The sequence below is a fragment of the Pelophylax lessonae genome, assembly GCF_965119305.1.
Source record: "Pelophylax lessonae genome assembly, chromosome: 7".
NCBI classification, from domain to species: domain Eukaryota; kingdom Metazoa; phylum Chordata; class Amphibia; order Anura; family Ranidae; genus Pelophylax; species Pelophylax lessonae.
Genome location: NC_138774.1, coordinates 63,894,373 through 63,917,327, shown reverse-complemented (window position 1 = coordinate 63,917,327; position 22,955 = coordinate 63,894,373). Strand labels below are relative to the sequence as shown.

The 22,955-nt window shown below is 40.0% G+C and overlaps 1 protein-coding gene across 2 annotated transcripts in view; it reads right to left on the bottom strand.

Annotated features, from left to right (window-relative positions):
• The window catches only part of TNXB (tenascin XB), a 204,544-nt gene that overhangs the window by 165,530 nt on the left and 16,059 nt on the right, over positions 1-22,955 (bottom strand). Inside the window, exons 2-6 of one of the 2 annotated variants that reach the window (XM_082263702.1) lie at positions 15,683-17,965; positions 11,019-11,143; positions 9,429-9,579; positions 7,695-7,958; positions 2,238-4,592 (exon numbers count right to left, since the gene is read on the bottom strand). In XM_082263702.1, the coding sequence (XP_082119828.1) occupies positions 2,238-4,592; positions 7,695-7,958; positions 9,429-9,579; positions 11,019-11,143; positions 15,683-17,965 (5,178 nt within the window). The remainder of the gene's footprint in view (positions 1-2,237; positions 4,593-7,694; positions 7,959-9,428; positions 9,580-11,018; positions 11,144-15,682; positions 17,966-22,955) is intronic. The other variant, XM_082263703.1, reaches the window with a different exon arrangement.

The following is a 22,955-nucleotide window of genomic DNA, read 5'->3' as shown; positions in this document are numbered from 1 at the left end:
TAGCCTATCAGATAAGTGACTACTGAAACCAATTATCCTTTTAGCTATCTGTAAGGAGGACATTCTTCCCAATGACCACCAATGTAATGAGCAACCATTTCATTGACCACCAATATAAAAAACAAACTGCCCACTGACCACAACATTATTGTACCCTAAGTTGTAGATATACAGTGTAGTAATTATTGTCAAGGGTTCCTTGAGACCTGAAAGTTACTTCAATGTTTCCTCCATGTTAAAAAGTTTGACAAAGGCTTCTTTAGATTGTAGAGCAGGGCCTCAATACCATCTTGCATTGAATTGTATTTTAACTGTACTAGGAGTATCCTATTGCCTTTGTGGACCAGGAAGAACAGTTTTTCCTATTAGAGCAAATTGGGTCAAGCCTTGTAAAGTTTTTTTTCCTTTCCCTGGATCACTTGAGGGTTTGGGGTTCTGTAGGAACCAAGGATAAATTTACAAATTTTTGGTTGAACATGAAGAACATCTGTTTTTTTGTAACTTGATTAAGTATTGTATGTAACTATCCCACAAGCCCTATCTCTTGGCTTCTTCTGTAGCCAGGAGAAGAGAAAACACACTGACTATTCTGCTCCAAAGAGATACATTTTCATTTCATTCGAGGAAACAAGTGCCTCCAGAGAAAATTTCCATGCTGGTGTCCCCAAAAATCCTTAAATACGTATGCTTATTAGCTAACATATTACAAAAGCTGAGATATTTCTTTTAGATGGACTGACCTTTTAAGCCCGATCACCCTATACTAGATAAAAAAAGCTCAATGTGGCGATTAATGAGGCATTACATTACCTATTCTGTTCATGCTTTGCAAACTCTCCAGCTACCAGCTGATAACAAGAGCACACAGCAATTTAGCCAGGACCTTCTTCAATTCTATGAAATGCACATAAACAAGATAAATGTATATCTATACAGTATGTCTACACACACTTGCACACGCTCCTTGCACATTCACATCTTTTACAATATGATATATATACAATTGTGCGTTCACATTGCCTGAAGGGTAAAGGTGTTATCAGCAGATCAGTCGCGGTGTCATTTTGCCATACGGTGAGCACAGAGCGAGCGGCAGAGGAAGAGAGAGGCCTGTGAGGTAAAACTGTGCTGTTATTCATCTGTAAGTGGTCAAACGGATAACGGAAATCGAGACAGAGGGGGGAAAAAACTGAACAAATACAAATAAGCAAAAACTAGAGGGTAAAACAAGTATTGGGTTTTTGCTGAACATAAAACACAACGCAAGTGGACCTGTCTCCGCAACATACATTGGGACATATACATATCTGTGGCATTTCCATCATGTCCTATCAGGTTTTAGCTTTTTAATTTTATACAAAGTAGATGACAGCTGCAGTTGTATAATACAAAATGTACAACTTTATAAAGCAGCTTTGCTAGTTGATTAGCATAGTTATCATAAATATTTCTTTCAACCAACAAAATAGTTTCTTTCCATTGTAAATGTGTGATTTAATTTACTTGTAGTATGTACGTGTAGTGAATTAATTATTTTTTTTAAAGAAGTGTGGGGGAAAAGGAACACAAACCTGTGAGCTGCACTTAATGCTTTGATCCTGCATATAATGTAGAAGAGGCCTAGGCAGACTTATGCTGGATTGTTACTGATATGCAGCTTACAAGCTTTTGTATGCACAGATCTGATAGAATTGAATGGGTTCACCCCGGGATTGGGTGAAGAAAGCTTGACTGAGACCTACAGCTAAGGCTCCATAGTTTTGTCCTGGTAAAAGTCAAAACTTAGGTAGTTCTAAAATCGGTTTAAAGGCTTCATCTTTCAATGTTGAAATTACAGGTCCACTTACAGGATGACAGAGAGGGGTTTAAGATACATGTTCAACTGTAAAGACAGAATGGAGGTAAAGCAGAATTTTGAAAAAAAAAAAAAAATTTAAATCAAAGACAAAGATTTAATTGGAAGAGAAGATAAATTAAGAAGACAGATCCCAATGTTTAGCACTCCTACAAGAAGGAAAAGAAAGCACATTGAGATATAATTCAGACCAGTCATCACAAAACCCATAAATAACACTTTTCCTAATCTGCTTGAGGTTGACACCATCCCAAAAAATGGGATCTGGGTGCAAAGTGAAAATAAAAGCAGATAACTCAGAGGACAGCTAATAAAATTGCCAAAAGTATCCCCTACTTCCCACTTTTTCTGCTCAATCATTGCAACTTAGATCACGTAGTACCTGTGTCCGCCACCAACGAGTAAGACTTGGATGAGCGGCCCCTCAGCAGCCCATGAAGGTCAAATCTGTAGCTGGTCCCTGGGCTAAGATCCTGAATCTCCACCTGCCTGACGCCTCTGTCCACCTCCAGCTTTTGGGGAGTGACACCATCCATGTGTGGCCATGCACTATATAGGATTATTACCCTGTCCCACAGAAATCCAAGACCTTCTAATGATATGACCATGCTTGTGGGACTTCTCTGGTGGATGCTAGGTCTTCCTTGAGTCCCAGGACCTGGGACTTTTGCTAAGGTCGGACTTTGGATCGGATCCGCTTTACTGTGGCTTTCACCAGAGCCTGGAATCTGATTAATTACTAAGGATTTCTCTTGATTTTTATTAGGTTCATCTATGACTTGTAAAAGGAGCCCTCTTTCGCCTGTTTCCTTGTTAGGTAAACTAGTATCTGGACTTTGGTCGACATTTGGTGAACCGCTTTGTACCACAGAACTTATAGAAGGCTTCTCTTTGGGTTTTTTGGTTGGCCTTCCTAAAATGCTTATTCTTGAAGGGGTTTCATAATCTGTAAAATGTGAACTTGGTGGGAACTTTTCCAACTCATCTTGACTGTTGGTCTCTTCTACCTTCTTTGTTTCAGAAATTGACTTTTTTTCATCTTCTTTCCTCTCGTTTTTTTTCTGGGGTGCGATAGGCCTTTTTGGAGATGGTTTTTGTGAACCTTTACTTTTATCTAATACTGGCTTGGAAGGAAGAGGTTTAGATGAGTCTGAATCAATCACATTTATTACTTCATATTTTGGTTTGTGTTGTACATCCACACTTTTATCTGTCACTTCAGAAAAAGAACCGTCTATATCTCCAACAGCTTCCACTCTTCCTAGTGTTTTTACAATTGGAGGAGGCGAAACTGTTTTTGAAGAGTCTGGCTTTGGCACCAATACTGCTCCCTCCTTTGTTGGATGTGTATTATTGCCTAAGTTTGGCAAACTATTTTCTGCATTTCCAAAACTGCCTTGCAAGCGTGATGCCCCAATGGGTTCAGAGTACCCATTGGCTCCTGGAGTCTTTTGAGGTAGGCGATCATACACCATTCCTGTAAAACTATCTGGTTTCCATTTTATTAAGTAAAGAAATATTGCCTTGGATATAGATTCAACTGTTTGGTTCCCTCTCAGTGGGTAAGAAGTAGCCCTTAAGTAACTCTCCAAACGCTGAATAAATGTTCCATTATATAAAGAAAGTTTCTCTGGCAAGTTCTCAATTACAGACTTCATATGTGGTCCCAATATCCTGGTTTGATTCTTGCCCTTTCCTCCAGGTTCCCTGACAGCATCTCCACTTCCTACCACTACTCTCTCGTTATGGACTACCTTGTCCTCATCTCTACTTGTCACATTTCTTCTGTTGGTGTTAACAATTCTGTTTACCTTCACTAAAGTTGTAATCTGCTTTCGGGATTTTGTAGGATCAGATTGATCATCTCCTAAATTATTTTCTGCATTAGCTCCTGTCTGTTCAGTTTCAAAATTGTTTTTTGCTGGTGCTTCTGGTGTCATTTCAGGTTCTAATGTACCCAGATTATCCTTATGTACAGTGGGTGGTAATTTATAGATAGTATCTTCAATTTGTGATGGACTAGATGGAGCCTCTGGATAAACTTGGGTGGGTTCTTCATCATTACTAGACTGACTTAGAGTTTTCTTTTTTAACAATTCAATCTCCCGAAGCTTTTTGGCAACACTGGAGGTTTCTGGTAGACGTCCACCACTAGGAAAGCGAACTTTAGAATGGGTGTTTGTTATTCGATGAACATCTTTTATTTCTCCTTCTTGCAATTTAGTTGGACTTTCTTTAGAAACTGTAGTGATATGGGTAATGTTCTTTGTAATCATCCATTTCTCTGCCTTCCTTCCTGGTAAGTTGTTATTACTATCTGGCAGGTTTACTTTGCCTAAATCATCATCCACCTTCACACCTTTTTTTACCATCTCCTCTTCACTGTGAGATGGTATGTTAGAAGAATAATCTAAATCCTCAGTTTCAGGATGAACATTAACTATCTTTCCATTCTTAAGATGACGGGTTTCGTATATGGTTGTAATAATGGTTGTTATGTTTTTTGTGGTGTGTATTAATTTGCTTCCTTTTTGTCCTTCTGTAATGATCTCTTTAGTTTCCTTAGTAAGACTACCATCATCCTCCCCTCCTAATGAGGGGTCTTTTTTTGGTACCAATAAAAAATGTTGATTTCTCTGTATCGTAGTTTCAGAGGTATCGACGGTATGAGAGGTTCCCACTGATCCACGGTCCTTGTCTTTCTCATCAACATTCGAACGCTTTCTTTCTTCTCCAGCTAGTAAAGCACCAAATTAAGAAGATGACAGTTACCCTACTTATAATCAAATCTAAGATGAACTTTATTGTTCAACACTTAAAAAGTAAACATCTGTAAAGTATTCTGAAGTCACGATGGGATAAACAGTCCTGGTTGGTAAGAAAGAGTTAGACTTTCATCAGCTGTGGTGCAACTGTGGTGATATGAGATGCAAAAAGTTATCTACAAGAACCTTATTATTGCAAAACTTTACCAACGTTTAATTATATTATTTAAAGTTGATCAAAAATAACCTTCACAAATACTGTAAAAAATGTAATTATTAGATGATTGAATTTGGTATGCAAACATGAATGTGTTATATTCTCTGGGACAAATTTTGAATATAGCATTGTCAAGGTTTTTTATTATTAATATTATTATTTGAATGCATTGTATCAAAAGTAAAAACGATTTATGTAAAAAAATTTCATATTGACCTTTGCCATTAATATCAACTATTTAGCACTGATTCACAAATAAGCTGTACAATGAATTGCTTTGTGATCATTTTTAAATGTTATTAGAAATAAAATGTGACTATTTAATATTTTGATCCAAATAAAAGGATTGCTAAACACAAAACAAAACTTGTATATATTATCAGTCCTTAGATGTGGTGGCTGCAGTATTTTTAATTTTCCAGGCTAAGAGCATTTTCAGTAAGTGATGGAAATAACTGTTGATTGTGCCAAAAAAGCAGTGTCTGTGTCACTTCCTGCGAGCTGAACTGAAAACACAAACAATGCTATCTTCGTTATGTAAACTACTAATTACCCCCAATATAATGGAGATGAATAAAGACATGTTTGAGGTCCAACTGGGGTGATGACCATGGCTTCTTCCATAGATACAATGGGGTAAATGAACATAGCCAACCTAGGACACGTGGTGTGTGATTGATAGGATTATAAGGTGAAAATAAAGAGGAAAAAGCCTGGAAAATAAAAATAATGTAGACCATCATCTAAGGACTGGCAAGCTGTAATATATTACATTTTTGTTTTGGTGTTTGGATACAATGGAAAAAAAAATTTTTCAGCTACACTATATAGCCACATTTTCCTGATGCCTAACTATCGCAACTATATGAACATGGACCTTAAATTGGAGTTGCCCATTCCTTTGCAGCTATAACAGCCTTTACTCACCTGCAAAAGGTTTTACACTAAACTTTGGAATGTGTCTGTGAACACTTCTGTTCATTTAGCCAAAATAGCATTGGTGGGGTCAGGTAAAGAAGGCCTAGCTCATTATTAGCATTCTAGATTATCCCAAAGGTGTTAGTAGGACTGAGGTCAGGGCTCTATGCAGACTACTTGGGTTACTCCACACCAAACTCATCAATCAGTGCCTTTTACACATGGTCCCAGTCATGCTGGAACAGAAAATGGCCTTCCCTAAACTGTTGCCACAAGTTTGGACATGCACCACTGTCTAGAATGTATTTGTGTCCTGTAGCATTACCAGTATCCTTCTCTAGAAACACATAAATTTGGTCATGTTCTATAGTTTAGTTTACAGTGTTTGTTTGTAGCTTACCTATAGTTAAAGTGTCCACAATCTTAATGTAGTATATATATTGTATAACATTGTAGTAGCATAGAGGTTTTTTTACCTTCTCTAAAGCTTGAATTGCAACAAGACTAGTAGCATTTACACAAAAATGTTACCTACAGTGAAATTTCAAATTGCAATCCAAATACATAGGCATAATGGGTCTCTGTGAGAACCAGTGTATATGCGTGGATTATTCTGTTTAATTAAGAATACTAGCAGGTGGTGCCCTCTGTGTGTACTTAATATAAATATAGTCCCAAATGGCTTATTATTAAAACCGGACAACTCATTGAATATCTCATATAAGAAAATTATTGCTGTAGGGATCAATTATGGCTTTAGGCGGTGTTATTTTGGCCTCAAGACCTTTTTCATTTGACACAACTGCAACCCTATAGGTTAGTGAAGATCCTTGTTGCTAATTACAATGTATAAGAAATTCAAAGATTGTCCCAAAAGAATTGTAGAATGCTCAATTTTGTTAAAAAGGAATCTTTCCATCTCAAAAATGTGCCCCCCCAGGAGGAGTTAAAATCTCCACGCCATTCATCCAACAGGAATCTGGCCATCCAACATAGTAGGGTCACATCTACAACTCTAACAGAAAACTGGTCGCCCAACATTTAAGATGGAACTTCTACAAATGTGCACATTTTTCAAAACTTTAAACATTTACAGCTTAGAAATAAGAAGAATTTATAAGGCAGAAATGAGAAGGGTAGATTTTCTCCACTGTGCCTGGGAGGGGAGACCTGCAAAAAGAAGCAATCAGTGTTAAAATAAATTCAGCTGCAAGTCTGGTCCAAAATCTCCGGCAAGACCCCCTGTTTAGCTGTAACAGAAAACACAAGGACGCATCATACAACACAAATTTTTGATGTTTTGAGTTACCTGTCATATGTGGAGTAGATAAGTGATACAGGCTTTGATCTCCTGCCCAAGCTTTCTGCCCAAGGCCCTGGCAGAAAGATCATTCTATATCACCAACCTGGCCAAGACGAGCAAGGTTTTGCTGTAAACTGAGCTTTTTGGTTCTCCTTTTTGGAGTACATTATTTTCACAATGATGTGGAGTATTTAAAATGCTGATTCCCCAGAGGAACAGCTCTGATTGAGCTGAGATAAACCTATCAGGGCCATATACAGCAAAAAACAGAGCAGGTAATCAAGCCCTGTCTTTCTCCATCCAGAACTAAAAGATTGAATAGGCATTACCTAAATTTAAAGAGTTGGCCCATCCAAAAGTATATTTTTGGATAGGTTTTAGTAGGCTTAATTATTGTTCATCTCATATCTCTGAACTTGGGCTTACAGCTTCAAGCAATAAGCATGAACACTACAACAAGGTCTCACTCTCCCATTTTGATTATCTCCTTATTTTAAATTCCTGAGAAGACAAGCAGTAGTTGAAATCCACTGTGGAGACTACGGGGACAGTCAACCTTTAGGGAATATTTTATAAAGATATAAAGGACAACACTCCATCATGCCACGCCCTCCCCCACCATTGCCCTTTTGTCACCTGTGATTCCGTTGGCCTCTGTGTCCTGGCTCTGCTCCTGTTCCTTCTCTGCTCTAAGTATGATTCTGTATTCTGTATCTGCCTCCAGTCCGGAGACCTTCGCTCTGTCCATCTTTCCAGGGATCCTCATTTTCTTTTCCTTGCCATTCGGATGGATCAGAGTCACAATGTAGCGATCAGGTAGAAATTGGGGTTTATCCCATCTTATGAATAAAGAGGAGGAGGTGGTTTCGGTCACACGGAGTCCACGTGGTGCTTCAATTCCTTAAAAATAAAGTGAGTACTGAGTAACACAGAGACTTCACTAAAGAATAATTGTAACATGTCACTGAATATGCACAGCTTATGGCATTTCATTGGGCTCATATGCAAGAAATTAGGACAACCGAGAAATATAAAAACAAATTCACTTAACAAAAAGTTCTGCATCAGCCATTTTTAATAAAGGGTGCAAACCTTATATTGGCCAGTTTATGCATACTTTTGGTGGTTGAACTAGATGGACTTTTTTCAACCAGACTAACTATGTAACTTTTTTCCTCAATTAAACTTTATTCACTAAAATGTTACTACTCCAATGATGTCATCTGCTAATTGTTTTGTTACATATACAGCCAGGCCAAGGCAGGAGTGAGATTCCCACTAAACTAGCATTATTACAAAATAATTCAATTTATTTTTTTTTCTGACTGCACTTGGCACTCAGAATGCCAGCAGTGGTATTCACGAACGGAGGTGCAAATCGGTGTAACAGTGTCCATGTTTACTTCTTCCTAAAAAAATTAATGACCTTGTAAATCAACATTTTCTATGAATCATCAAGAGCCTATTTTACTCTGTTTTGCCTCATTGGTATTTTTTTTTCCAAAGGACAAAATCTGTAAATTCGATCCAAGTTATGCTGGACCGACCCAGTATTTCCACTAATAAAGCTTCAACTGTGGAACACATAACTCGCTACCAGTCAGCCTGCCGATAAGAATTACAGCATCTTTCCTCTCAAGGGTTGGCTTTGAGCTCTGCTTTTTTCATATGCGTTGCCTTTCAAATGCTCCTTGCTGTAGGGACCAGTTACAGGTGAGGGCAGTACCCACTTGTTTGTACTATGAGTTATGCTGGTCAGGCAACGCACTGACACCTTTGCTGCCATGGTGCTATGGGCTGGGTGTTCAGTGTGCCCCTGTGCCTTTAAGAAGGCATGGGCTCCCTTCAGGTTTATCTGCCCTACACCTGTCCATCTGCATGTGCTTCCATTGTTAGAGACTCACAGAAATTAGAGTTGGGTCCACAGAAAATGGGATGCCTTGCAGGGGCTCTGTGGCTTACGCATGTATTTGCTAATGTGTGCAATAAAACTTCTGTTTTTTCATGTTAAAAGCATGCATACTAAATAATGTGTAAAGTGGAGGGGGTGAACAAAAGAAATCTTTATGTGTATAGTCTTAAGCCTGGTACACACTACTAGTTTTTTTTTCTGTTCAACCCAGGTTCAGCTCAGGTTGGAGCCGCTGTACTAACTATGTGATATTCTATTGTGTTCTGACAGGGGGGGACATTCAGCCCGTGTGTACTAGGCTTTAGCATGGGCACCATGCATTTAAATTCAGGGTGTATAGAAGGGAGGAGGGATGCCACAAATTAAGGTTTATTTAAACTTTTTGGCACAGGGTCAGGGTTTTCTTGACAGCATTTTATTTTCAGTAGAGTAACCTGCAAGGACTTATATGCCCTTACTTGTCTTGGCAGTTATAGATGTTTCTGGTCCTAAAGTTGAGCCTTTGCGGGGTTGGATGTTCACAATATATTCTTCTCCAGGAGCCAACCCAGTCTGATGGTAGGAGATCAATGAACCCTCAATCGTGGTGGTTATAATGCCGTTTTCCTTCTGCATAACAACATAACATAATATTAGCTGGATTCAATGCAGTTGCATAAACCAGTGATCTCATTCTTGCTGAATTTTATTGAACTGCAATGAACTTGAATGAACTGGAGTCTTTATTCAACTTTACCAACTGTGTAACTATCTGTGCCCCAAAATTGAGTATTTTAGCTATAAATGCTTCAAATGTATTTCCTATACTGAGATAGGTGTACAACATTCAAAAATTCAAAAGAGCCAATCAGATTCCAAGTAAACCTGTCGCTTTGCACATTCTTTACAGCACACCTACTTTATAGGGTACTCTGAATTCACAGGTGCTAAAGGGCAGTCAGATTTTGCCTGTGTGGCTAACTGGCCTCTTACATATAGCCTTGCTGTAATTGGCTAGCCTGGACTACAGTTCTTTGTCATAAATCATCAAAATAAGCTATCTAGATTGTGTATGGCACCATAGGAGCAAATGCTGTACAATTATCTATACCAACCTTTCTTAACTTTTTTTTAAATGGAGGAACCCTTGAACTAACTTTCTGGGCTTAGGGAACCCCTTCTAATAATTGCTATATCTAAAGCTCACAGTACTTTAGTGTGATGGTCACTAGCGAGAAAGCTCCTTACATTGGTGGTCATTGTAAAGAATCCCAACTTACAGATAGCTAAAAAGATCATTGGTGTCAGAGGTTACTTATCTCAGAGAAAAAAATTGATCACAGGTCTCGGAACCCCTAGCAAGCACTAGGGGAACCCTGGGGGTGCCACATAACCCTGGTTGAGAAAGCCCGGTCTATACTATGGATATAAGGAGGGAGCACTTTGTGCTTGTATGACCAGGGTAGTAATTGTACACTCCTCAGGGGCAGGGTACAGTACTGTAAGCTCATTGGGGTCAGAATAGAAAAATGTAAGCTCCTCATAAACAGGGTACATAATTCTAAGCTCCTCAGGGGCAGGATACAGAACTGTAAGCTCCTTAAGGTCAGAGAAAAGAATTGAAAGCTGCTCAGAAACAGGGTACAGAATTCGAAACTCCTGAGGGGCAGTGTACAGATTCGTAAGATCTTCGGAGCGGGATACAGAATTATAAGCTCCTTGGGAGCAGGTAAAGAATTCTAAGCTCCCCAGGAATTCCTTTAGAATCAAAAGCTCATCTGGGGCAGTGCACATCAAGCTCTGCAGGGGCAGGTTACAGAACTGTATGTTCCTTGGGGGCAGGGTAAAAAAATTGTAATCTGCTCAGGAACAGGGAGTGATATGACTGGTTCCCTGTATTCTGTAAGTGACGCACTATATGTCAGCAGCAAAACAAAAATATTGGACATAATGTAGATGAATTCAACTTTTTACATAAAAAGAAGGACTGTTTGGTGGCATTACAACATAATACTCAACAATAAACACAGTGATAATCAATGTGGGAAATGTTTTTTTTTTGTGCATACCTTGGCTTTGAAAGAGATGTCATAGGAATCAGGGGCAGCTTGTGGCTGATCCCACTCCAAGGTGATACCGGATTCTTCCTGTGATATCACCTGAAGACCAGTGACAGTGACAATGTCTACGACTTCTACAAAACACAGTATAACTCAGAAAACTTTGGAAACAGCAAAAACTGCAGTGCACATAGGAGCAACAATTCTCTACAGACACGTGGCAGAGAGCCAAATTTACCTCCATTCATGCTTTGTCCTGAAGTTAGTTACTTTTGTACATATTCTGTTGAGGCACTTCTATCATTTAGAGCTGAACTAGTCTTTCAAAGGACACATTAAAGCTAATGATTGCCTTTCCAATGTGTATATATAATACAGGTATATACCCTGTACTTTTATTAGGTGACTCTGTCACTCCCCCAAAAAATGATAAAGAAGCAACCTGCAAAAGAAGACTCTTTCGAATTACTTCTCTCCAATGAGTGGAAAGTCTTTACATTTTTAAGGTTTTAAAGGTACATTCTCCAGGATGATTTTCCACAATGGACACACTTCCAGGTATGCTGAATCCCTGGTCCCCCACTGTGCACGGTGGTTTCTCCTGCCAGTCCCTACATAACAACTGAGACTAGTAGGGGACAACAGAAAGAACCACACACTGTAGCATACAAGACTCCTGGAAGTGCTGAGTTTGAAGTGTTGAGCGACTTAAGGAGTTGCCTCCTGCCAGAAAGGTGAGTATATAGAGTAGGACACAATAAAGGAAAAAAGATACTTACAATGCCTTGAAAAAGTATTCATACCCCCTTGAAACGTTCCACATTTTGTCATGTTACAAGCAAAAACATAAATGTATTTTATTGGGATTTTATGTGATAGACCAACACAAAGTGGAACATAATTGTGTAGTGGAAGGAAAATGATAAAATAGTTTTCATTTTTTTTACAAATAAATATCTACTTTGTAGAACTACCTTTCACTGCAATACAGCTGCAAGTCCTTTTGAGTATGTCTCCACCAGCTTTGCGCATCTAGAGAGTGACATTTTTGCCAATTCTTCTTTGCAAAATAGCTCAAGCTCTGTCAGCTTGGATGAAGAGTGTCTGTGAACATTCTAACACATGAATATGCTTTGATCTAAACTATTTAATTGTAGCTCTGGATGTATGTTTAGGGTCGTTGTTCTGCTGGAAGGTGGACCTCTGCCCCAGTCTCAAGTCTTTTGCAGACTCTAACAGGTTTTCTTCTAAGATTACCCTGTATTTGGCTCCATCCATCCTCCCATCAACTCTGACCAGCTTCCCTGTCCCTGCTGAAGAAAAGCATCCCCACAACATGATGCTGCCACCACCATGTTTCACGGTAAGCTCCTCAAAGGGTTGGTGTGTTCAGGGTGATGTGCAGTGTTAGTGTTTTGCCTCACATAGCATTTTGCTCTAAGGCCAAAAAGTTAAATTTTGGTCTCATCTGAGCAGAGCACCTTCTTCCACATGTTTGCTGTGTCCCCCACATGGCTTCTGGCAAACTGGCTTTCTTTCAACAATGGCTTTCTTCCTGCCACTCTTCCATAAAGGCCAGATTTGTGGAGTGCACGACTAATAGTTGTCCTATGGACAGATTCTCCCACCTGTGCTGTTGATATCTGCAGCTTCTTCAGAGTTACCATGGGCCTCTTGGTTGCTTCTCTGATTAATGCTCTCCTTGCCCGGCCTGTCAGTTTAGGTGGACGGCCATGTCTTCGTAGGGTTGCAGTTGTGCCATACTCTTTCCATTTTCGGATGATGGATTGAACAGTGCTCCATGAGATCAAAGCTTGGGATATTTTTTTATAACCTAACCATAAATGAGTAAGGTGATAAACACCACCACAGCTGCGCAGAATGTTAATTCCAAAATCACAGTAATTAAATGAATATAATGTGGCACCACATCATAAAGCATAAAAGCTTAGCAAACAAACAATAAGTGAAATTGACCACGCTCACAGTGAACAATACTAGATAAATAATAAATAATAAAAAGGGACATGGTACTCAACAATCCCACAACAGGCCCAAAAGCCTGCAGGGAGAGCCTCTCAATAGGGATACATATGCTCGGGGTATAGTATGGGTGAAAAAAGCAGAGATAGGCCTCTCATAGCGTAATATATCAGAACAGTTTATTAAAGTAATTAAATATCCACTTACAATGAATGAACGTTCTCAGGCATTTTAAAATAGCAGGGGACGCCGCTCTGCATTCCACACAGCGGAAGTGACGTATTGCGTCCTAGTCTCACCCTATGCGTTTCATCAGTAAACGTCTGACGTCATCAGGGCACACGAGAGGCCTATCTCTGCTTTTTTCACCCATATTATACCTCAAGCATATGTACCTGTATTGAGAGGCTCTCCCTGGAGGCTTATGGAATATTACCTCTGCTGTGTTAGACTACCTGTAATTTGGGTCATAACAATCTGGTGAGTGTCCTGTACATGTGGATGTTGGTGGAGAAGGCATTCACAAGTTCACGGGTGACTTCTTAGCTTGAAACATCCAGGAAGAGATCAACTAATTATTTGGGATTGTGTTGTGGGTTTATTGAGCACCGTGTCACTTTTTATCATTTATTATTTATCTAGTATTGTTCACTGTGAGCGCGTTCAATTTCACTTATATTTTATAACCTAACCATGCTTTAAACTTCTGTACAACTTTATCTCTGACCTGTCTGGTGGGTTCCTTGGCCTTCATGATGCTGTTTGTTCACCTGAGCTCTGAGGGTTTTATTTATACTGAGATTACATACAGGTGGACTCACCAATTAGGTGATTTCTAAAGGCAATTGGTTCTACTAGATTTTAGTTAGGTGTACCAGAGTAAAGGGGGCTGAATACAAATGAACGCCACACTTTTTAGATTTTTATTTGTAAAATATTTTGAAAACCATTTATCATTTTCCTTCCACTTCACAATTATGTGCCACTTTGTGGTGGTCTATCATAAAAAAAAACCCAATAAAATACAATTACATGTTTGGTTGTAACGTGACAAAATGTGGAAATGTTTAGGGGGATTTTCAAGGCACTGTATGCAGATAGATGTGTTAATTTGACTTAAAAATTTGAAAATGTAAGATTTTGCAGCTTACCGTTCAATAGTTTGATTTTTTTTTCAGGCTTTGTTCCTTTATTTTAACCTAATAATTCCAAAATAATGCCAAACACATATTTCCTGTCCCTTAGTGGCTATGCTCACTGTATCTATGGATGGAGCCATTGTGTTTACCCCAGATGGACCTCAAACATGTTGTTATCTACTCATTTATATTACATGGCTGTAATGAGGGGGGTTAGTAGTTTACAGAAGGAAAAATAACATTGTTTGTCAGCTCACAGGAAGTTACACAGCATTTCTGGCAGGGTCAACAGATATTTTCTGTACTTACTGAAAATTTTCTTAGCCTGGAATATGAAAACAAATGCAGCCACTACATCTAAGGATTCTTAAGCTGCAATATATTTCATTTTTGTTCTAGGGTTTAAGATATCCTTTATTGTTATTCATTTTATTAGTGTAAGTGAAATGTTTAAAAGCCTTGGTTCTATGTATATTTTTCAAACATATATATATATATATATATATATAAAATCTCTCATTAGATACATGCAATTACTTTATATAACAGCTATCAATTCAATTTAAAATATCAGCCACAAGCGGTGGACATGGTTTTCAGCAAGTCGGTTGACTATTTGACATTCAATGGAGCATTAAAACACAACTATTGTGTAGAACTGCAAAGCAATGCACTGAGCAAATTTGGCTGCTTCGTGTACCTATATAATCACAAACTATACGCAGGAAAAAGATTTTGAAAACTTTAACACGTCTTGTTAATAAGCTTATTCATGTTTATCGATATATGTTGAAAATACAATACATTCTCTTTAAAATAAATTTTAGAGGTCATTTTATGTATTTTATTAGGTGGCCTTGGTGTTTTAATGTATTATATAGAATATTAAAGGCAAAATGAATATGCTGGTCACCTGTTTATAACCCATACAAATGTAACATAGTATTTATGCATGCATTTTTCTATTTTTTTTAGGGCTTGTTCACACTAGAGGTTGGGGGTCTGTAAACCCAGCAGTTGAGCCATGGTTTTACTGCTCTGCAAACGCTCCCTCTTCAGCTGCACAGGCAGCAGCTGGGGGTGTACACATGCCATGTCTGCAATGCTTTACTTCACAGTTGTTTTTCAAGTCAGTAGGGGCCACTTTTACCTTCCCGCACAAGGTAGCGGTGTGCTAATACGGGACCAAAAGGGTTAAAGCAGGCGGCGAGGAGGCGATACAACCCCTTCTCACCACCTGTCAAATGCTCTTTGAAGAGTGGCCTAAACGCGGAGATCAAAGCACATGTGAATGAGCCCTTACGGTATAACTGAGACAAGTTGCAGTTTTGACCTGCCTAGGTCTATTTTTTTTTTTTTTACACTATTAGTAGAAACAGATTAGAGTTTCTTTTCATTTAATTTTCAAGTAGCCTAAGCAGTGACCCATATATATATATATATATATATATATATGTATAGTATGTATAGCTTAAAACAAAATGCAATAGATCCAAGATAACTAAGAGGCATCTGTCTGTACATCTTCCTAGTAAAAGTTCCAACACATACCTATTGCACAGTCTTGGCCGGTGTATCCCTTCTTACACGTGCAGACGCCATTCATACATTTGCCACGTCCGCTGCAGTTCCCTGGACAGGCTTTTGTACCACAAACAGGTCCGACGAAACCTGCATCACAGACACACTTTCCATTGACACACTGCCCGTTGTTGTTACAGTTTTTAGGACAGGCTTTGGATGAACAATCAGGCCCTGTAAAACCAGAGTTACAGATACAGACTCCATCTTGGCACCGTCCATGAACATGGCAATTTTCTGGGCAAGCTTGAGAGCTACATTCCGGACCGACGTACCCAGGATCACAGACGCATTTTCCATTCTCACACCTTCCACGGTTATTGCAGTTCTCTGGACAAGTTCTCTCACTACAATCTGGGCCTTTGTATCCATAATTACAGATACATACGCCGTCATCACATTGTCCTTGGTTCTGACAATCATTTATGCATGTTTTTAGTCCGCAGTCTATGTCCGTATATCCTGGATCACATATGCAAATGCCATCTTCACATTGGCCCCTGCCCTTACAGTCATTGGGACAAGTTCTGGATCCACAGTTGGGACCTGTGTATCCAGAAAAACAAATGCACTTCCCATCATCACAGGTGCCACGGTCGTTGCAATTTTCTGGACATGTTCTTAAGGCACAGTCCTGACCAGTATATCCAGGTTCACAAATACATTCGCCGTCTTCACACCTACCATGGTTGTAGCAATCATTGGGGCAGGTCCTAGAACCGCAATCTAGACCAGTGTATCCAAAATCACAGACGCATACCCCATCTTCACATCGCCCCCGATCCTGGCAGTCATTGGGGCAAGTTCTGACATTGCAGTCCTCTCCCCTATATCCGGCATCACAAACACAGACCCCATTTTCACACCGACCCCGGTTATAGCAGTCATTGGGGCAGGTTCTAGACCCGCAGTCCTGCCCAGTAAATCCATAATCACAAACACATACGCCATCTTCACAGTGTCCCCGGTCATAGCAGTCATTGAGACATCTCTTGGCTCCACAATCCAGACCAGTAAATCCGGGGTCACAAAAACACACACCTCCTTCACATCGACCTTGGTCATGGCAATTTTTGGGGCAAGTCCTGATGCTACAATCCACTCCTGTGTAACCAGGTGAGCAGATGCAAGTCCCCCTAACACAGCGGCCATGGTTGGAGCACTCAGCAGGGCAAGATCTGGTCCCGCACACTGGGCCAATAAACCCTGCATTACAAATACATTTTCCGTTGATGCATTGCCCATTTCCGCTACAGTTTTTGGGGCAGGCTTTGGATGCACAGTCCGGCCCAGTAAATCCAGGGTTGCAGATACAAATGCCATTTTGACATCGGCCTCGGCTGTTGCATTTGTTGGGGCAGGCCTTTAATGCACAGTCTGGCCCTGTGTAGCCAGGATCACATATACACTTTCCATCATCACATTGGCCTTGTTTGTGACAGTCATTGGGGCAAGTTCTGATCTCGCAATCTGCCCCAGTGAAGCCCGGGTTACAGATGCACTCACCATCTTCACATCTGCCCCGTCTCTCGCACTCTGGCGAACAGATTCTAGTACCACAGTCTGGCCCGACAAATCCGGCATCACACACACACTTACCAGAAATGCACTGACCCTGCTCGTTACAATCTTCAGGACAACCCTTATACCCACAATCTTCCCCAGAGTATCCAGGGTCGCAAACGCAGATCCCATCAATGCATTTGCCATTGTCATTACAGTCATGGAGGCAGCTTCTGGTGCCGCAGTCCGGTCCGGTGAAACCAGTGTCACACATGCAGGCGCCATCCTCACAGTCGCCCCGGTCATTGCAATTATTAGGGCAGCTTCTAGAGCCGCAGTCTACCCCTGCGTATCCTGGATAGCAAACGCAAAGTCCGTTTTCGCATCTTCCCCGGTTAAGACAGTTCCTAGGGCAGACTCGAGAGCTGCAGTCTTCGCCTGAAAATCCGGGATCACAGATGCAAACTCCATCTTGGCACTGTCCGTTATTGTGACAGTTGTTTGGACAAGCTTTGATACCGCAAGACACGCCAGAATATCCTTCGAAGCAGATGCAACGTCCATTTTTGCATCGGCCTTGATCATTGCAGTCTTCTGGGCAGGTCTTCAGCTGGCATTTGTCCCCCATGAAGCCTTCTTTACACTGGCACTGGCCGTCAACACAACTACCCCTTTCATCACCTCCACAGCCCTCTGGGCAGTCATCAGCGTTTTGGGGGCAAGGAACGGGCTTGAGACTGGAAGGGTCATCTGAAAGAAAAGCAAAGAGAAATTAGGGAATCTATGTAGTATACATCTAACATATATCTATGTTACAGGCAGTATGGCAAGATCAATGATCAACCCAACAGCCAAAACCTTTTTCTTTGCTTAGAATGGAGTAGGGAAGGCACAGAACTTCTCAGATTTTTAAATATGTCTGTGTCCTCTTTGGAGAGATGTTCCCTTCCTTCCTGTCCTGGTGACAACCAACCACACCCTGACTCACAGGGTGTCTCCAAAAAAGGAAGCATTAAGGCACGAGTTTACAATCTCAAGGGTTGATCTGTCAGGGGTTCTAATAATTCTCCACTCTAGCTAAGACTATAAGAAAAAATGATTTAGATAATGTTGGGCTTTAAAGCTAAGCTCCAGGCAATCAGATAAAAAAAGATATTAATACATAAAGGGGAGCTGTTTTGCCTGACAAAGATTTCTTATTTCTGTTCATCCAATTTTGGAAGTTAAGCAGGCCATACAGTCATTCGTTTTTGTTTTTTTTTCGATCAGCCAGTAGGCTGATTAGCGCTGCAGCACTGATGGAACACATCTTTTCCAACAAGCCTTTTCACGAAAAGTCGATCATTAGATCGACTTCTTATGCATGGGAACAGACATATATGGATTGAAATTCGACTGGTTCCTGCTTAACTGGCTGCATTTCGATCCCCCTTTTGCCAGATTTACATAGCTTTGTCATACAGCACAGTCTGTCTGGCAGGGTAAGAGACCTGATTTTTCTCTGCTGCAAGTATTGCTTATTGGTCCCCCCCCCTTCCTCCCCAGGACCAAAGAGTCAATGGAGAAGCAGCAGACTGACAAGCTCATCTCTCTCCTATCAACATGTTCCGGCAACACAGCTGACTGGTTCTTTGTACTGCTTCTTCCCTTCCCAGGCAGAGCTCTCATACACAAGGGATTGTAGGAGGCTTATAATAATGCCAGCCATAGACAGTTCCTGCTGAACCATGATTGGGCATGCCTAAAGAGGAAGTAAACTCTCTCTTTTTACTTGTACCTACAGGTAAGCCTATGATAATAAGACTTACCTGTAGGTACTGTGAATATCTCCTAAACCTGCAGTTTAGGAGATATTCAGAGTGCTTGCAGCTGATGACGTCATCATCTGGACCTTCAGAACCCATGCCGCAAACAGGCGGCTCCCGCGCGCATGCTCGGGAGTGACGTCAACACAGCTCTGGCCACTCACAAACTTGGAAGAAACACCAGGGAAGATGTCAGTTATCACAGTGTATTGATATGGGGGTAGTGGTGCGCTTCAGGGGTTAGTTCTTATTAAATCTTTAATAAAGTGGGTATTGTGCAAAAATTCTCAAAAAGGTGCTTATTGTGATCCGTGTGTGCATAAATATTTGTAAAAAGATGGGTGATCAAAGTGCAAGTGCCTGGGGTTGAACGCAACATATATATAAAAAGATGAGTAATGAATATCTTCCAATTTTCACATAAAATAAAATGTATCAATGAGCCATGTAAAACTTCAATCTCGTTATTAATAAATACACAAATAAATAATATGAGTGCTCAAATAAAGTGCTGCATGCTTCTTCCAATCAAAAAAATGTTCCAAAATATTTCTAATAAGTATAACAATAAGTGAACGTCTCTGTTGCAATATATAAAATATACAATTTCTGTTGTGAAAGTCCAAAATTAAATAAATAAATAAATGAATTCCAAATAAATCTTGTGTATATTTTCTCCTTTGTGACCGTGCTCCAATAATAAAATAAAGTGACTATGTTCTCCTCCACCTGGTGTGTCACCTCTATGTGCGCTAAACTCTCACCTTGAAGGCAAGATAATAATGCCTCTGGTATATATTCAGACTTTTCAATGGATACTTTTCCTTTTGGGGCTTTGTATACTTCAATCCAGATCCTAGATCCCTTTTTTTTTTTTTTTTTTTGAGAGAGGTTTCCTGGATTCCTATAGGTGTCTGCTCGGTCCGCTGTTCTTATCCTATCCTCCTTATTGAGCCTTATAGTGCCTCAGAAACAAAGAGCTTTCATGGTGCTCCTACGCGTTACGTCACGAGGTCACGTGACTTCCTCAGGGAGTCACGTGACCTCGTGACGTAACGCGTAGGAGGAGCTCTATACCCGGAAGTGACGTTACGACGGAGCCCGATCTCCACAGCGGCGATTGTTTTGATATACGCCTGTTTATCTTCGCTACACTGTAAGTGAAACTTTATATAGATATAAATAAAAGGCATTATATACTGCACCATAAAAGCTCTTTGTTTCTGAGGCACTATAAGGCTCAATAAGGAGGATAGGATAAGAACAGCGGACCGAGCAGACACCTATAGGAATCCAGGAAACCTCTCTCAAAAAAAAAAAGGGATCTAGGACCTGGATTGAAGTATACAAAGCCCCAAAAGGAAAAGCATCCATTGAAAAGTCTGAATATATACCAGAGGCATTATTATCTTGCCTTCAAGGTGAGAGTTTAGCGCACATAGAGGTGACACACCAGGTGGAGGAGAACATAGTCACTTTATTTTATTATTGGAGCACGGTCACAAAGGAGAAAATATACACAAGATTTATTTGGAATTCATTTATTTATTTATTTAATTTTGGACTTTCACAACAGAAATTGTATATTTTATATATTGCAACAGAGACGTTCACTTATTGTTATACTTATTAGAAATATTTTGGAACATTTTTTTGATTGGAAGAAGCATGCAGCACTTTATTTGAGCACTCATATTATTTATTTGTGTATTTATTAATAACGAGATTGAAGTTTTACATGGCACATTGATACATTTTATTTTATGTGAAAATTGGAAGATATTCGTTACTCATCTTTTTATATATATGTTGCTTTAGATCAACCCCAGGCACTTGCACTTTGATCACCCATCTTTTTACAAATATTTATGCACACACGGATCACAATAAGCACCTTTTTGAGAATTTTTGCACAATACCCACTTTATTAGAGATTTAATAAGAACTAACCCCTGAAGCGCACCACTACCCCCATATCAATATACTTAAACTGTTCAGTATCAGTACCAGTGGAGCTGCAGCAGGGAGTCTCTAATCACCTCAGACAGCGCAGGGATCACAAACACCCTTCAGTTATCACAGTGGTGTGCACCACTGAGACAGCTTTGTTCTAATGTATGTATTTCATAATAGCTCATTATGTTTTTGTCTTACAGGTTCCTCCCCCCCCCCCCAGGGTTTACAACCTCTTTATTGTACCAAGCTGATCATTATATCAACTTGGGTGGAACCAGCCTGCCGGATTCACTTGCTATTATCGTTAGTGGCTGCTATAGCAATAATCACTGACCTCTCCCCCGCCCGCCATCGGGAGAAGACAATTGCTCAATGGGATGGATTCCCCTGTCAGCACTGTCTGTGCTGATGGGGAAACCATAGTTGCAGGAAAGAAATTTGCACCGTCTATGGCCTGCCTTAAGCCCCGTACACACGGACTCTCTGGACTCTTTGTCCAGAGTTGTGTTTTGTTGGTATGAATGTGCCTAGACTGCACAAAAATTTTCTCGCCCAACAAAATTCTACTTCAGAAGTGATGTCATGTGTTTGGTTGCTTTCTTTGTGTTCTTTCTTCACTGAGCATGCCCAGACTTGCTGATCAGATTTTTCCCTGTCGAAATCTGTACTGACTGCACGAAAATCGGCCATTGTGTTGACGGCCAACAAAAATTTTATAGTCTGCACACCAGATTTTATTCGGCCAAAAAGTCGGAGTCGGTTGTCGGAAGCATCATACTAACAAGCCGAAAATCGGCAGATCGGACGTTGGCCGAAAATTCCCTGCCAATTTTTGACGCGTGTGTACGGGGCTTTAGTCAAATACGGGAAATTTAATTAAAAAAAAAACAGATGTATTACTGAATACGGAGCTGTGTTAATTTATGTCTTTTTTTTATCTGCCTGGAGTTTAGCCTTAAGGAAACACTCTAATTTATGATGGCCTTACTCCAGTTTACAGAGAACTAATATTGCTAGCCAGAAGCGTGATTGCTAAACTTTGGATCACTTCAACTATTCCCATGGTACAAAAACGGGTAGCAACAATAAATGTTATTATTCTGTTTGAGCAGCATATAACCACAGAGGTTTTCTTGTTAGCCTTGGCTGAAAAAAATATTACATTTCTCTATTATTTGAGCTGTCTTATAATGTAACATAATTCTTAATATGATCCCAAATTCAGCACAGTGGCTTAATGCTGGGAACAATTAGACAAAATAAAGGTGAATAAAGCACCTGGACCAGATGGTTTACACCCAAGAGTCTTCAAAGAGCTAAGCTCAATTGTTTCCAAGCCATTGCTTCTAATTTTTAGAGACTGGTATTGGGCTGGTACCAATGCAGGAATGCAAAGCAAATGTTTTACTAACATTTACAACGGGATCAAGGTTTTCATTCAGTGACTACAGACCTGTAAAAAGTAAATTCTGTTGTGGGAAAAATACATGAGGGGGTTTGGTAAGGATCATATACAAAAGTAATATCAAGATCAAAGATCATATCGAAAGTGAAAGCCAGTAAGGATTTATTAAGGCAGCAGAAACTTGGAAAGAGGGATGACTGTGGAAGTAACTTATTTGGAATTTACTAAAGCTTTTGACAGGTTTCTCATGGTTGGCTATTGTGTAAATAAAATCTACTAGTTTAAAATGTTCAGTTTGTATATGGAAAGAAAACTGTCTTAAGGACTACATCCGGAGAGTTAAAACTACAGATTATTACTATAAATGATCTAAAGCCCCGTACACACGCACCGATTGTTGGCCGACCGATCGGCCGTCTTTTGTCCAGTGTTGTTTTGTTGGTTGAAATGTGCTCTAGACTGTACACGAATTTTGTCGGCCAACAACAACCAACTGCAGAAGTGATGTCATGTTCTGGTCTACTTTCCGTGTGTTTTTTCTTCTCTGAGCATGCCCAGTCTTGCTCATCTGGCT